The sequence below is a fragment of the Pteropus alecto genome, unplaced genomic scaffold, assembly GCF_000325575.1.
Source record: "Pteropus alecto unplaced genomic scaffold, ASM32557v1 scaffold40, whole genome shotgun sequence".
NCBI classification, from domain to species: Eukaryota; Metazoa; Chordata; class Mammalia; order Chiroptera; family Pteropodidae; genus Pteropus; species Pteropus alecto.
Genome location: NW_006431919.1, coordinates 4,441,151 through 4,458,245, shown reverse-complemented (window position 1 = coordinate 4,458,245; position 17,095 = coordinate 4,441,151). Strand labels below are relative to the sequence as shown.

Genomic DNA, 17,095 nt, shown 5'->3' with positions numbered 1-17,095 from the left:
CTGCTCCTTATGCAGTCAAAACTGTGGCCCTTGAAAACTAAATACTGCTTTTTGTCTTTTCATTGTCGTGGTAATCCTATTTAGATGAATAACTCACAATGATCTAATTCAGCTGACATGACTTGTTTGAGAGCTGTTTATGAGTCACCATTAAATAATGTACTGGACTTAGGCTCAGCAATAAGGAAATAACAAACCTCTAGAGCTCTGTCTTCAGAAATGGCACAAAAATGGAATGGACAAATATGAAAAGTAGATAATGGATCCACAGTGATTTAATTCTCGGTGATACTTTCATTTTATGCAAATACGAAAAGAAAAAAAAAAACCTGGCTACTTGGAAAAAAAAACAGGAACCGAAAAAACTATTTAGTGTTTGATCAAGCAAAAATCCTTTCACACATCTGCAAAGAGAGTTAAAACAAATATAGGTGTTAAATAAAAAGCCCAGGTACCAAAGAGCAAAATTTAATGAAATCTAGAACTGTTAAGTATGGATTCCTGTTGAGAAAAATGTCAATCTCTTTCAGAGTTTTCCCATTGCTCTATTTTTAAGAAAAGTGTAGTAAAAATACATAATACAAGTTAACTTTTTTTCTTGCTTTTGTTTTCCCCATCACTCCTCCATCAGTGAAAAGCATCTTCCACTGGAGTCTTGGACTCCCATATAGAATAGACCCTCATTTCTCGAATAGATGGTCTCTCCCTATCAGATCATGTTACTGGTGAGCTCAGTAGCTGGAGAGCCATCTTACCAGGCAAAAGAGAAAAGGTCTTTGAAGCATGTTGATGGTAGAGGGTTATTTCCAACTCCTTTGAAAGGCAGATTCCCTAATGGCGGGTCATATCAGATTCTGCAGTGGTAGGCTAAGGGCTGAGAAAAATCTGATGAGAGAGCAGGGACTTGGGAGGACATCAGCCGGCAGTAATGAAAAATGATAGTCCATCTTGAGGGTCCTGCTTCACGTACCATGCCCACATTGACACGTGAGAGACTGAACAATAACACTTGAGTTAAAAGGGTGAAGAGTTTGATTTTGGGATGGTTCTTTGCTATGGCTGATGAAAGAAGAATGGGAAGGACGTAGAGATGGTGGGTGTCCACTGAGAGAATCCACAGATGAAGCCAGTCATGCTGCGCCTACTTGTAGCCAGGCTCCAAAACCTTTAGTTTGTCAGTTGCTAATGATAACCCCTAGCAGAGAAGACTGGGTAGAAGTATGGGGTAAGGGAACAAGCCAGAATATGGTTATCAATTAAAGCTAATGACACATGGCACGCACTGAATCATGCACCTAGGAGAGTGGCTGCTGGAGAGCTGGAAGCCAATTGCACCAAGAATGAGAACTGGGATCTCCAAGAAAGCCATGTGCCAAGAACCACCCCCTCCCAACTAAAGTTGCAGTCAGCCTGGGCTTCTCTTCATGAGTTCTGTCGCCTCTCCAATCTTGCTTTAGTTCAGCTTTAAAGTCACAATCCTGGGCGTATTGATTCTGGTTATTGGAATACAGTATCTGCATTCTGTCTAAGCCAGAGGGAAGGTCTGCCTCCTTGGGTTAGAAGTTGGGGTCAGGGATCTTAAGAGCCCCAATGTCAGTATCAGCTTAATCCATATCCCTTTCTTCCTTCAAATAGTTCAGCCTTGGGTATTTTACTTTCTAAAGATGACAGAATGTTATCTGGTCCCATGCTAAAATAACATTTTTATATGGACAATAAATACCCAGGTTCTCCAGGTAAGCAAAACCCTAAGCTTCATATTCAGTCTCTCAAACCTAGGAGAGGGCACACCACAGAGGTTCTGTCACTTGGATGAAACTTCCTTTTCCAACAGTTTTTCATCACCTTTCACACTTAGCTTGCATAGCATTTCCCTCCAAATCAGAGGCTCCAAAAGGAAAAAGAGTCTACTCCACAACGGGCTCCTGCTCAGATGTTAAGCAAGCGAAGAGCTAGAATGATGTCTCCCCTGGCCGTCAGCTGTTCCCCAAGTCTCTACTTGGTTTATGAGGCCAACTGCCCTTCAGCCACCAGAGTGCCTTTGGGCTTGAGAATAATCAGAAGGACATACTTATCAGGGCTAAGGTTGACTCTGAAGAAAGATATTCCATCTAAGGCCTATGAGATGGTTCTTACACGTTAAAGGAAGCTTTATCTGAGCCTCCAGCAATGACTTCATGAGTCCTCCACTGAGTGCATACCTGCCTTTGCCCTCTCCGCCACCCTTGGTCTGAGTTGCTTTTCACACACATTCTCTACTAAATCAGTGCTCAGGCAGTTCCCTGTCTGGGGAAGGCAGCTCACTCCTTCAGCAACCTCCGTCTCCATTCAGGGCTTGGGGCCGAGGAGTGAAGGGTAACTTGAAGAGCTCCCATGGTGAATTAGTTTGAAGGCTGCTTTTATCCCTTTCTTGCTTTTAAGGTAGAACAAATCTTGAATCTCCAATCTGAAAACTGAAGAGAGATGGGTAGGGAGTTGGGAATAAGAAGTAAGGAGAAGGAAAGGGCCTAACAAAACCTGCAAACCATGAATATTAGTAAGAAAAAAATTGCACACACTAAGACACATTAACAACCGAATTAAAAGAAAACAGTAGTTTCCTCATTAGTGTTCCAGTGACTCCATTTTCAGAGACACAAGCTCTATTAGACAGGGTTATTCTCCCCTTATTGCAGTACAGTGTTATTTATCATCCTTATTTAGCAAACAGAAAAGGGCGAAAGAACATCAAAACAGGAAAAGGGACAGCAGAATGGTTTTCAATTCTTCAGGAAAATCTGTTGAATCATCCTTCTTGTGGTTGTGGTGGTTGGTGGCGGTTGCGTTTCATTTTGTTGTTGTTTTTGGCACTGAAGGGCTTGGGATGGGGCTGGGGGAGCTCGAGCCTGCTCCCCAAGGGATCTTCATCGGCTCCAGTTATAATCCTGTTGCTCCCAAGGGCATCCCTGAACTGTGGCTCATGCAGGGAATTGATTGCATGGACTTGGGGAAGTCGTGGCTGACCACTCGGCCATTCTCTCCACTACCGCCACCGCTGGCTCCTGCCCCACTGTTTCGGGGGAGCGTCGATGTCCGTATGGCTTCATTGATGGATTGCTGTGGGATCAAACAGAAACCCTTTTCAGGAGGACCAGGGGTTCTTCCCCAGGTCCTTGGCAATGATTGGCAAAGAGAATGAGTCAACACTGGACGTAAAAGGTCATCCCTAACCTCTTCCCTGTCCAACTCCTTTCCTAATCTATAATGCTAATCTTGACTTCCCATGAACTCACAAAATTGTTGCATAGCTCTGGACAAGTCATCCCCTCTCTGGACCTCATGTTCTCTCTGTTTAATGAGGTGTGCCGGACTGGGCGATCTCCAAGATCATTTCTGGTTCTTATATTCTGTGATTTCTAAAGGTGGAATAGTTCCTTGATAGTATTGATTGCAATAAATGTAGCAACATGAACCAAATGGAAAAACTATGAAAATGGGGTTTAGGGAGCTTGGATTTTAGTTCTGGTTCTAACATGAATTAGTTGTATGACCCTGTGCATATCTCCTTCTCTCTCTAGACCTTTTAAATCTCCATGGTTATCAAATGTGTTTATCTATGTACCTACAAACTTTTCTTAGCAAGAGTGATGCCACTGCATGAAAAATTATTCAAAATGTTAAAAAAAATTAAGGGTGTGTTATCATTGGGTTAAAATTAAAAACTGCTTCTGATTTACTTCAGGGAAAATGCTATCCTACCTCTAGCAGTATGTGTTAAGGGACTGTAGCACTCATTTGAATAATACAATAGGCAAAATGTAATTGAAAAGGGGCATGTGCTAAAGAGAATGAGAATGGATTGCAGAGATCATTAGCTGTGTGTCAACCTCTTCCCATCAGCACGTATAACCTGCATGCTTTTTTTTTATCTTTCTTTAAAACAAACAAACAAACAAACAAAAAACCCTTCACTTCTAAATTGACACTTCAGATCAGTGTTAATAAACTTGTGATTTCTAGAATGGTGAGATTCTGTGTATGAAACGGACTCCAACATCACCCCGAGTTCAGATGAGTTAGGTGGGATGTTCAAGACCACAATCTGGGATTAGAACCATCTCCTCTTAGACAAAAGGCAGGGTTCTGTTTTGAGTTCCTTTGGTGAAAGTAACTTTGTGACATGAAATCCAAACCCTTATCTCTTCCTGTCATTTCCAACTTCACCTTAAGAGATACTAATAGATTTTTTTTTTAGGTGGGACTTAGTTACTTGATGGGAATCAACATAAAGGGAAGAATTTTCTATGAGTTGAGGGGTTTCTTCCTCTAAGACCAATACTACCCATCCTTCAAGGCACATTCTGTTCTCGCCTCTTTCTTGAAGCCATCCTAAACTGCACCAGCAAGTGCTGCCCCCCTCCCTCTGCCCACCTTAGTCCTCACACATTATACATTCTCTTGTAATTGTTCTGCTTCAGGTATATAAATTTTGTCTCCTTTAGGGGACCTAACTATCTGGAGGGAGAAAAGGGCCATGTCTTCTTCTCAATACTTAGCTATCTCTCAGAGGGTCCAGCATGTAGTTAGATGCTTAATTGTTATTCTTGAATTTGTCTAAGAAAACTCAACCACCTAGGAGTCTTCTAAAAAAGTCTATGGCTCTCTTCTTTGCATATTCCCATGAGTCTAATGATCAGAGAAGTCAGTCAACCTACTGTGGTTAGACAGATATAAACGGCAGTTTTGATCCAATTTTTTTTTTCTGCTGTACTTTGATAGAAATATCCTCTTATTACCAGCAATTCTAATAATGTTTTAAAATGTCCTTTCTTTTTAAAATCCAGGATTCAGACATGTTTTCAGCATATGATGTTCTACCTACACTGGTTCTGTCTCCTCCTCAAACCTTTGCAGCTGGTTTATTTACATTCTGCCTTGGTTGTCCTCCACTGAAGAGGAAGTGTGACTTGGATTGCATCCTGCTAAGTCACGGCCAAACAAACACCACTGTGATGCTCTGTGGGGCAAATGTAAAATGAAAACATGAGAAATTAGCAGTTACTTATCTCACCTAAAAGTGTTGAAAGAAAATAACTTGGTATGTGTCTGTAAAATATGGAACTTTCTGTAGATTAGCTTGAAATATCTATCATCTGTGGTTTTTCTGTCATATCCCTTTAATTAAAAAAAAAAAGTTTAAAGTTCACACTGATCACCTTGGGCTTTGTTTCTCAAAAGGTCTCATACATTCCCATAATATCTCATTGAAGTGGTACTTGTTCAATGTATCTTAAAGGAGAAGATTGGTGGCACAGTCTGCCTCTCAAAGTGTGAGAGAACTTAGCCAAGCATGTGACTAAAATCCTCCAAGGTCATGTCACTGAGAACTGGTTTTCAAGGAAGCTAAGGGCTTCTTGAAGTCATTGACTCCATACACCTATCGATAGTGGGTACAGCCTACTTATTGGTTTCCTTTCTGATACATTTATGGGATATCAGGAGGAGAAATGAATAGAGTCAAAACTTGGAAGTGGAAAGCAATACTAAAAATGACTAGATCACTAGTTCTCAAACTTGCATGCACATTGGGGAGTTTTTGGAAAAAAAAAAAACCTCCCAAAACCTGAGACCTAATCCTAGAGAGGTTGACTTAATAAGTGTGGTGTGTAGCCTGGACATCTGGAGTTTTAAAATCTCCCCAGGTGATTCTAATATGCAAGCAAGGTTGAAACACACTAATCCTAGTTTATTTCATTCACTTTACAGAGAAACTGAAGACTTAGGACTGACTTGCTTAAGGTTACAGTTACATGTGGTCTAGTGCCAAAGTGGATGACTTTTTAACTGTGGATCTTCTTACTCGCTGTAGCTAAGCTGTCATAAGCTGATGTCATTCCTTATCAGGTCTCTGGGAAATATGTTTGTCCCTGGTCCATCCTTGACATTCCAGCTATTCTTAAAGCTCAGTCTTAGAGTCATTGTTTTGACATCGATACTCCAGGAGTAGAGTCTCACCTCAAAGTCCCTCGAGCTGGCTCATCAGATTCCTTTCTTTAACAGTGATTGCATCCTAATGTGTCAGCCACTTGCTTTTTAGAGAAAAGTCTTCCCAGCCTCTGCACATCATAGAACACCCTAATAAAAGCTCAAACCTCAGTGATGACCTCATCCTAGCATGTATGCTAAGAGCTAGAGCGACTGCCTGCTATGGCGGATGCACTCCCAAAATGAAAGTCTCTCGGCTGCTTATTAATTCCATAGAATGCGCAAAGCCTCAATTGCTTTGGCTTACGCACAGCCTGTTTAGCACTGCCACATACAATTAGGAAGGGTCAGTGGCTGTCCTGGGCGTGGGAGAGGCTGGGGGTTCCTTTCCGTTGGGAGGAAGGTGGTGAATATTAAAGACCCTGGTTGTCCTTCATGTTACCTAAGAACTTAGGTTCTGGTCTGTTAACCCAAGCAGAAGGAAGGAGTGAAGGATATGAGACTATTCAATCTGGAGTTTGTCTTAGCTTATATATTTTTGCTACAAATTATGCTCAAATGTTCTGGTTGCCTGAATCCCCAGTTCTCAAGTTTTCCTCTTTCCTCAGTCTTTCTGTGCCCTAGTCTCCTTTTCCTGATTTCTGGATAAGAGTTCTGGTCTTTGGGTCTCTGACACTTGTGCATTTTTTGCTGACAATTCTCCTGGTTAATCCCTTTTATGCTTCAAGTCTGTTAAACGTCACTTTCTCAAGGAGGCCTTTCTGACCAGTCCCTACATCTCAGACAGGACTGGACAGCACTGGGCATTTTTCTTGATAACACTCATTGAACATGTGTAAGTAGCTTACTTGTTTTCTGTCTTCTCCATCAAACTCTGTCCTGAGAGCAGAAGCTGTCTGCTTTTTTCTTGACTGTATCCTCAGTACTGAGCAATGCCTAGTTACGGTGATGCTCAGTATGTCTTTGTGGAAGGAATGCTGACAGGGTGTCCTTCCCATTTCCCTGTGACACTCACTCTGTGTTCTGCTCATGTGACATCAAAGGAGAAAGGAACTCAACAATGACAAGCCAAGGGTTACATGCCATGGATGGCCTCAACAACTAGGTCAGAAAACCTAAAGGTAAGGGCTGCATATTCTCTGTCAGTGCACTGTGGCTATAGCTTGAGAGGACACATAGTACGAGCTCAAAAGTATCTGTTGCCATGTGGTTGGGGAGGAGAGAGAAATCGGAAGTGACTTGGCTGATACCGAGAAACTAGGTTTGCAGAGGCCATATTGGAGGTCTAATGCCTGTTCCACCAGTGCCTAGCTTTTGTAACCATGTTAGGACAAGCTGCTTAGCTTCTCTGAACCTCTGTTTCTTCATCTGTCGGATTGCAAGCACAACACATTACAGGGTTAGTGAAAATGTATATAGCACTTTGAACATGAAAGTTACTAAGAAGACATCTTTCCTTCTTCCCTTCCTTTCTTCTCTCTCTTTTTCCCTTCTTTGTCTTTTCTGACCCCTCTTCCTCTCCTTCTCCTTTCTGTGCAGCGTGGGGAAGGACTCATTGAACACTGTTGTAAAACAGAAGGCTGGCCCTGAACTAGGGTTAGGGGCTCAAGGCCTTAAAAGCTGGCCAAATACTGTGATCAAGGAAAGAAACAAGAAGGAAGGTTCTCGTGAAAGGCCCCTGGCACCGTCAATGTGGGCCTCTGGGTGAGGCTGGAGGCTGCACTGCTGTGAAGAACTAACTGCCTTTGGGGAAGGCAAAGTACAGAATGATAAAGAGGACTGCAAAGTTGGCAAGTCTGAGAGGCAAGTGAAATGTTCTGCTTTTCTCCTTTGGACAAGAGAAGAGTTGATAGAACTTCAAAACTTAAGGGCTGGGTCGATTAACGAAGGCAGTAGAAGTATCTTTTCTGCAGTTAGAGATTAAAAATACTATGAGGAGCCTCAGCAGTTGGGTAGGAGTCATGCCAGCCAATGGAATTAGTAACAGAAGATTGTGATGAAAGACTTTAGATTAATAATTCCAAGGGAATCTGATGTTGGCTTCTGAGAAATTCAACATCTTTTCCTTAAAGGGAAGGATAAGAATGTCTCTACGAAGTCATAGCATGACTCAGTGGCTACTTCTACAAGTTTCTGTCTTAATCTGAAGGTTGTGACTTCAGTGATAAAGGTCAACACTGCCCAGTTTTAAGAGGACCACAGTCTTTAGTTGCCCTGGTACCACTACCTGGCACTGACTATGACAAGTGGGACACAATAATCCCACAGGAAGGACTGGAAGTCCAAGAGGCTTCCTGCTTGGCGGGTACCTGGTCTCATCAGATTTTATGAGCACAAGCAGATGGAGACAAAACCACCTTGGATGATGTTTATTCTTCCAGGCCGGGTGATTTTGATGGTTGTATTTGCTTAACTTAACAACAGCTTCTTCTGATGCCTCATCTTATCCTCCAAGGGATTTTTACCTTCAGATACAATTCTACATCGATTTTACTAAAACTTACCCTATATGTGTGAGATGTCCAAAGAGAAATCAGACACAGCTTTCTGACCTTAGGGAATTCACAATCTATATAGCTCAAAAAAGCTAGGACATGTAAGTAGGGGTAGTAAAAGGAAGGTCTTAAGGAAGCTGTAGCTGGCCATCAATAATAATAAAAATATGATTATTATAAATTCTAGTTACCATTGTTATTGAGGGCTTTCTATGGGCCAGACAATTTTGCCAAGCCCTTTATATCCAATTTTTCATATAATCTTCACAATAATTCTGAGGTATGTACTACCATTAGTCTCATTTTACAGAAAATGAGGATCCAAGAGCTATTGAAACTTGTCCAAGATGACAGTTAAAAGATGGAGTAGGCTGGATTTACACTCAGACATTCCGACTCCAGAGCCTGTGCTTTTGACCACTACACTGCACTGTGTCCTAGGGGAGCAGTGAGATGATGCCCCCATGAAGGGTGCTGGGCTGTCCTGGGCCACTGGTTTGGGTCACAGCCCATGGGAACGTTTTGAGGTTTGTAAAGGTTGTAGCTCACCTAGATCTCCTGCTGTTCCCCTCTCTGCCTCTGGGGTGGCCTTTCCTCCCTTTCGAGGGTGAAATAGGAGAGTCTTTAGGCTTATGTTTTAGATGGAATAGGCAAAGTAAGCTTCGTGTAGGTTCTAGGAGACCTCGTTGTGTCCAGCCAAGGTCCTTGGAGGTCTCCACTGGTTTTAGGGTCTGAGGCCCATGCTTTCACTGTGTTTTGTGCTTGGATATAGTAGGTGAGCTGGCCAAGGGAAGAATTGAGGTGTTTATAGGATCCCTGGCCAAATACCATCACACTACCATCTTTTAACTATTCCTGTTATACCTCAGGAAAGTTGTCTTTTAAATGAGCCCTATGGGACAGAAGACAGGAAGAGGCATCAGCATGCATAAAGGACATGGGTGGGAAGCATGAGGTGGGTGGCTGGAGTATGGAACATGTAAGGAGAGCAGATTGCTTGGGAGGGGAAAGTAGGCAGGAGCCATGACGTGGAAATGCTGAACGCCAAGACAGAAGATCTGAATGCCAGGACAGAAGCCCCTCCTCCCCCGGCTCCCAGTCCCTGTGTACAGAACTGAATACAGAGTTTCCAGGTAGGGACGGCAAATGTCCAGCACTGTCTTCTCCAAGTGTGACCTTGGAGGTACGTGTAGGGCTGATCCAGGGAGGGCCTAGGCAGGAGGCTATGCTTGTGATCCAACAATGAGTGTGCTGAGCTTGGGAGCAGCTATAAAATGGGTATCTTGGGGTGCATTCTAGGAGAGTAAACACTACCAGTGAATCTTCTTAGCCTAGTCCAGCCGGGGTAACAGCCTGGGGTACATAGCTCAGAGTGGCTGTGCTTCTCTCTACTTCTGTTGGTCTGAATCCCACTTGTCCTTCCTCTTAATTTATGCCTCTTGCTGAAAGCCTTCTCTAAGTTTTTTTTTTTTCCCTCTATATTGCTATAGACCTTCCTATCTATACCATAGGTTGCTTCACTGAGTAATTTTTCTGTGTCATTCTTTGTCAAAGGTCACATTTTGCATTTCAGTCTTCTCTGCCTCCTCAGGATGTCTTGTTCATAGTGTGGCTCACATGATTAACACTTTCATAAATATTTTCTTATTGAAGCTACGTGATGGAATGTGAAGGTCATTTAATCTAACTCCCTTTGGATACTTGAATCTATATCTTTGCCAAGAGTTATCCAGCCTCTACTTGTATGCCTCCAGTGATGGGATGCTTGCTACTTATTGAGATAATTCATCCAATTTTTGGGTAGCTCTGAAAGAAAAATACATCTCCCTTATTGTGTTAACAATTGTTTCTCATAGCTTTTAGTTGTTAGTTCTTGTTGTACAGTTTGGGACCCCAGAGAACTAGTCTGTTTTCTTTCCCACCTGAAAAGTGTTCATATTTATTTTTACAGTCAAGCCAAATATTCTTCATACTTCTCTTCTCCAGTTATTTCCCTTTAGCTATATTTGATGTCGTTTGGGGTCATCTAATTAATTCGCTTACCCTTCTCTGTGCATGATCCTCTTTGCCAAAGTCTGTCTCACAATCTGGTGGCTAAGAGAAGACCTAATTCACCAAGCATGGCAAGATTATCTATTTTGCAGAGGGTTGACACCCTTTCCTCTATACTGCGAGCTTCACTTCGGTTAATGCAACCTCAGCAAGGATCTAACTTTGTAGTGATTATTCTTCCCTCATGCTGTGTTCACTGTCCACCTCAACTCCTAACTTAATCTCACCATCCATCTCTGGCTGATGTAGTTCTTTTCTTGGGCCTTATGTTTACTGTCTTCTTTCCTTCCTCATAGCTGCCTCTTCCCCTGTCACCTTCCTCATAACAGCTCTCTGCCCCGTGCCTTGGGCTGACCTCAATCTCTTGTCACTCCCACCCTTTCTAGTAGAGGGACTCCCAGGAAACCCAGCTGTATCAGGTTAGGAAAAAGGCCTGGGAAGACGATGCCACCTTCATCCGCTTGGACTCGCTACGGGATTTGTAGCAAAACTCGATTAAGGCAACCAGCATGGCTAGTCCAAGTCCTCCGATCAGGATGTAGAACACGCCTGCCACATTGCTGAGGCTCAGAGCGCTTGTCTTGTCCTAGGAAGAGGAGGAAGGGAAGGGGGGAGGGAAGAAGAGTAAAGTGAGCCAGGAGGCTAGAGACCATCTAAGTAACAGCATCTTTACACACATACACTCAACCCCATCACCCTCTTTAACATTCCTAATAGTTGGAAAGGCTATTTATTCACTGACACAGTTTAAACATTTCCCCAGAAAAAAAATTGTGTGTGTGTATAACAATTTTCCAAGCATCCCTGATTATGTTTAATTTATAATTACATTTCCCCCCTCCCTAATGCCTATTCTGGGAAGGGAAATGCCACAAGAAATTCAGGGCACCTTCTACTAAGATCTGCACCCTTGGGCTTACTCCATTCTTTCAGAAAACTGTCCCTTCCTTTTCAGTGTAGTTCCCGCCCTCCATCCCCTCTGTTGCTCAGCAATACATTTGCCTCTCTTATTGTTTATGTTTCTCAGTGTTTCTCTGAGAGTTGTTACTTAAAATGAACTTTCCCCTAGATGTGCATTTGATTTCAATTTAATAAGACAGTTATTGTATGTATAATAAAGATCCACTAATATATACTTTTAACTTACTGCTCTGAGTCCTAATTTAGGGGAAAAAAACTGGGGGGCTTGGAATAGTAAAAAGGTATTGAGATAGAAAAATGGCTCTATTAAATTCTAATAATTATGCTTAATTAGTGTCATCTTTCTGTTGGAGGTTCTTGCTAAAAAAACACTGTAGGCAGATTCGGGTGCCTGAATTTAGAAATCTCTGTTACCTGCGGTAAAAGATCTTGCACTTGTTTTGTTTGAGGAGAGTCATGGAGCAGGGTGCTTAATTTCTAAGGACCTGTGCACAAATACCCATGTCCAATAGGAGGTGGACAGAACTCACTTTGTGGAGCCTAAGAAAAGTCATCAGTCTGATGAGACAATCCCTGAGTTCTGTCACCTCCAGTAGGGTTTAAAAGTGGGGACCGAGGGACAACATCTTCCCAAGTGGTAAGAACAGCCAAACAAAACTGGGTCACGGTGGGAGGTAATGACTCAAGGAGAGGGGAAAACTGCTCAGTGAAATTCTTGATACGGGCAAGAGCACATCTTTAAATCCTGAAAGACTGGTCATCCCCAGATGTCATGGTGGCTCTACCACCTTTGCTTATATTATTTGTACAAGCACAAGTTTCTCATTGAGTTAAAATAAAAGGCATGCCTCAGCTGGCACAAGCACACACTATGGTTAGTAGGTTGGTGGCACTGGATAAGATAGAGTTTTTATGTCTCTCCACATGTTCTTTTTCAGGTAGGAATATAGGCAAGCAAAGGGTGAGCTGCCTTGCCTTAGGGACTCCTTTGATATCTGCCTATTAGAATCTGGGTGTGTGAACAGGGGTCTGTTGTTGACCAAGTCAGTAACCTCTGCCCTGGTTCTACTTGGTGCATTGTACAGGATTCAGCAGGGCTGAGCTCGAGAACCGCAGCTGGCAAATAGCAGCATGCCTTCTCTCCCCAGAAGCAGCCTCGTCCAGCAGAGCTGTAGGATTAGCTAAAGCACATCCCTTTGGTGGCTTCCTGTATTGCTAAAGCAGATGGCTTTTGAAAAATGGTTTATACTTGGCAAGGCATATTCTGGCTTTGGAAGCAGTGGAAATGTTTGTTCAAAGGAGTAGACTTTCTCCTGCTCTGGTTATAATGGCCTGATAAGGGAAATGTGTAGAAATGAGTTTGGTGCTTTGTTCAAGAGTTGGTTGAACAAGAAAATTTCAACTTGGTATGATTTTTTAGAATACTCAAAACGTCTCCCCGTTTGTTGTTTAGGTCTATAATTCTGCCTTTATAGGGTAATTTAGAGTTCTTAGAAGAATTAGAATTCATAGAATTTCCTATAGAACTTTTTCTGTGTGGATAGGGCTAAGGGTTTGGTGGGGAGGCATGTAATGCCTTACTAGCTCACACCTTAGAAACGAGGAGTGGTTGACAGTGATGCTCAAGGGAGTGGATGGGGAACAGGCCTGGGGGAGGTGGCAGATAAGAGGCTGGGAAGAAAAGAAGGAGTCCTGCTGACTTCACAAGCTGACCAGACTTTCAATAGCTGAAGTGCACCTTGCCTTCTTCATCACCAAGGCTGTTTCTGTTTCCTTCCTCATGATCTTTTCAAGTTCACCTCAATTGTAGATTGCCTTCAAAGATAAGGGAGTGGTGGGCATCTTTTATTGCTACTATGCCTTCCTGGCCATAGAATGTGGAGTGCCCATTTCTGGTGTATCTGAGAAGGAAGTAGGGTTAGATGTTCATATGGAAGTGGGGGCAGAAGACATAGTCTATATAACTACAGAAAGAGGAAGGTTCAATGACTGAGCATTTGATTATGTCCGGAGATGGAGAGCATCCCTCACTTTTGAAGAAGGCCTCTGGCCCATGGAGTTGGCAGTGTACTTATGTGTGTGAGGGACACACCCCATACAAACAGAGGGCAGCCAGACGATATGTAGACTGCCACCACTTGCAGAACACACAGTGATCCTTCTTTATGACAACACAATTCCGTAGTGCAGGGGTCAGGGAAAACTCTGACAAGGAGGTGTCTGGGCACTATCACTGCCAGCATCAGAAGGCAAACTTAGATGTAGCGCAACTGTCTAAATTTGGCACAATTTGATAGGATATAGAATGAAGTGCTGGTGTTGATGTCTTCTTGGCCCACATAGTTGTGGAGTTTACGTGTAGGCAAGGTGTTTTGATTTCCCTTAGGTGTGCCATTAGCTTTCCGATAGCACTGAATTTAGTATTTTTCAAAAAAGGCCCAAGACCACGGTCTTCTGCTCAGTTCCGGTTATTGACTCTCTTCAACTCATTCTGCTGGAATATGATGGAGTTTCCTGAGGGAAGGGACAACAATCCCTTTTATTTAAGGACCAGAGCTCTGATTCCTCCTCTGGCCCGTAGTGTCCCCACAAGAGGGGACTTCCTTGCGGACCTGAGTACAAACAGCTATGTTCAAGTTTCATGGGCAAGCTATAAGCTTCCAACCTACGACTAGGACAAGGGGAAAGACAGAATTTGGGTCTTCTGAGCACCCCTCTGGGGGACCCCATTCTCCTCCCATCCCACAGTGGTTGAATTCCCCAAAGCCAGGCAGCTTGTTGGTGGGAGTGAAAAAGTCACAACTGTCTTCTACCAGGAGAGTGACAGTACCGAGAAGATTGACAGGTGAAAAGACAAACAATTCCATGTTTCAGAATTGTCAGGCTTGTTGTTATGGTAATGAGCCCTGCCCCCACCTTCATCTGTTCTCCTTAACTGTGTTGTCTGGTTTGTCCCTTCCTTTGTGTGGAAGGAGATTTTTTCTTTTTCATATTTCTCCTTGCTCTTCCCACATAATGGGGGATGGTCCCAGACTCCCTCTGTGTTTCTGAGCCAACAGCTCTTCCAGGATTGCGGGGCTGGCTCGAGCTGTCGTGAGGAGGTTTGAGCCAGGCCTGAGGCAGAGAAACTTAAGCTTTTTAAAATGGCTTAAGTAGAAAGTTCTAGGGAGAAGCCAATGCCTTTGGCCATAACACTAGTCCCTCCCACGGAGACTGTGCTTGCCCATCATCTAAGACCTGCTTAAATAAGGACCAAGCTTCAGGTTTCTCCAAATGCTTCTATTTTGTATCTTCCTGGTGAGAGTGTGAACTCCTACAAAACTAAGGCTGCAGCTTCTGCTCTTCTCTCCGTTTCACAGGAATTCCACGCATTTTCTGATGTGTGTACAACTGGAGTTTTAGGGGCTGCTGTAGTCCTTCTACCTGCTGAATCTGTAACCTGACCAACTTTTAGGGCCATAAGAAAAGCCCAATACTTCTTCCACCAATTAGCCTTTTTGTTATAGTAGGCTTTCTCTTGTACTTATTAAACATATATTTTCGGCCTACAGGCTATTTCCCTGAGTGCTTGGTTATTTCCTGGGAGTGAAGACTGAGTGGTTATCTAGGCTTACTCACTAGCTTAGGCCAAAGCAAGGAAGCTCTGGGGAGGTAGACTTGAGTCAACTAAAGGAAGACATTTCAAATCTATACAGCTATCCAAAGGTGGACTGCCCTGCCATGGATAGTGGTGAGTTCCTCAAACATGGATATGCTCTGGAAGCTGTCAAGGTCGCAGCGGTCCTCAATTTCTTTGGCACCAGGGACCGGTGCTCCTATGAGAATCTAATGCCTGATGATCTGAGGTGGAGCCGAGGTAGTGATGCTAGTGCTGGGGAGCGGCTGCAAATACAGATGAAGGTTTGCTCTCTCCTCCACCGCTCACCTCCTGCTATGCAGCCTGGTTCCTAACAGGCCATGGACCAGTACTGATCTGCAGCCTGGAAGTTGGGGACCTCTGATCTAAGGGATTCAAGCACTGCACAGAGGGTTAGACCAAGTGACCTTTGACATTTGTCCCAATCCCAAGAGATCTGTGGCATCTAAGGAGTTCCTGGAGGGCCTGGGATCATGTCTTTCATAAATTCTCCCAAGAGACTAACCTCTTTAGGGGATGCAGTAAAGGAATTCATGTTAATTGGCAACTTCTGCTGTTCCATTTCCAATGTAGGCCAGTTCCCTAGCTTGCCAGTTCCCCAAGAGCAACACAAGATGAGAATTGGCCCATTGTACTAATAATTGGCAAGGCAAATGCCGCGAAAGTGAAGGTTGTGGGGGCGGCTCTCCTCAGCAGTGTGTGCTCAGGGACCGGCTGCTGTACAATGCACCACAGAACATCTGACTCAAAACAAAATTGCAGCAGAGAACTCAAGGAGACAATGTAGGTCATGGAGGGGACCCCAATGGCTCTTCCCTAGAGGGAGGAATTTTTCAAAATGGAGCCACCAGCCTGAGCGGAAAGTGAGTGTCCCTATAGGGGTCCTTCACAGTGAGATGAATATCTGCCTGGACTATGCATTGGAGGGCGGGGGTCTTGTGTGTTAGAGGAAAATCAAGCCTACTGTCCCCAGAGGTGCTTGTGGCTCACAGACCCAAAGAAAGAGTTTGAAAGGGAAAATCTTTGTTTCTGGCTAGTCTCTTCTCCTGGAGCAGTCACGGGAGATTCAGGATATGTGGCTCAGGGACACTTGGCAGGACTTAGGATATTTGAACATTCAGTCTCTGATCTGGGTAATTATTGTAAGTTGGATGCATCATCTTGGACACACATAACTCCCAGGAGATTCACCTTGAAGTCACTGGTCCTCTCTAGGCCATTGCCTGCTCTGCCTCTTAGAAACTGGGAACCCTCACCCTGAGCAGGATTCTAGCTGGAGCCAGAGCCTCATGGAATGATTGCTGTATCTCTTTGTCTCAAGGATTTTTTCCCCATCCATGTCCTTCTGACATTGCCTGTTTGGGGTGTCTTTAGGGTAGCAGCCTATAGTGGGTAGGTGAGAGAGTGTGTGTAGAACATAGCATATTCTTGGGTCTTTCCAAGCGGCCAATTCTCTTGACCTGTGAGGGGGCAGGGGAAGGGCTTAGAACACAGTGCGAGGATGTAGTTGGCAGTTTGCACTCTTTTTGCTTCCTAGGCCTTGCTGAGTGTGGGGGTGGGAAGGTGGTTATGCCCAAGTGACTGGATTTTACCCTGCTGGTGGTGGGGAGTGTGGCATTGTGAAAAGAGGTAGGGCTGGGAGCCAGGAAACCTAAGCCGAGTTCACTGAGTCCCTGGGCGATCTTAGGGGAGTCACTAAGTAAGTGTTGCCCCCCACCCCTTGATGGTATGGGAGGTGCCATTAGATGATACACAGAACTAAATGACACTGACCACAAAATGAGGACATTATTCTCTTTCAATTCTCAGAGTCTTTCTCATTAAGCCAACAAAAAATCTCAGTTTGGTACTGATCTGTCTTCAACACTTCTATATCATTTGTTCCTTTCTCTTTTTAAGAGACATCAGGCCTCAGTTGCAATAATAACCGTAATTAAAATTTTTTGTTGTTATCATTGTATTCAATTTTGTGACTGCCTCATATTCTTTGCAAGAATTATTTATTTTCTACTTATAATAATAGCAC

At 43.6% G+C, this 17,095-nt stretch overlaps 1 protein-coding gene across 5 annotated transcripts in view; it reads right to left on the bottom strand.

Moving 5' to 3' along the window:
- Positions 1 to 257: 257 nt before the first annotated feature.
- Positions 258 to 17,095, bottom strand: part of GRIA1 (glutamate ionotropic receptor AMPA type subunit 1) — a 284,539-nt gene continuing 267,701 nt past the window's right edge. For 4 of the 5 annotated variants that reach the window (XM_006906438.1, XM_006906437.1, XM_006906439.1 and 1 more), the window contains 2 exons: positions 10,963 to 11,097; positions 258 to 3,117 (listed from right to left, as the gene is read on the bottom strand). In XM_006906438.1, coding sequence (XP_006906500.1) covers positions 2,917 to 3,117; positions 10,963 to 11,097 — 336 coding nt within the window. In that variant the 3' untranslated portion in view covers positions 258 to 2,916. The remainder of the gene's footprint in view (positions 3,118 to 10,962; positions 11,098 to 17,095) is intronic. The other variant, XM_006906440.1, reaches the window with a different exon arrangement.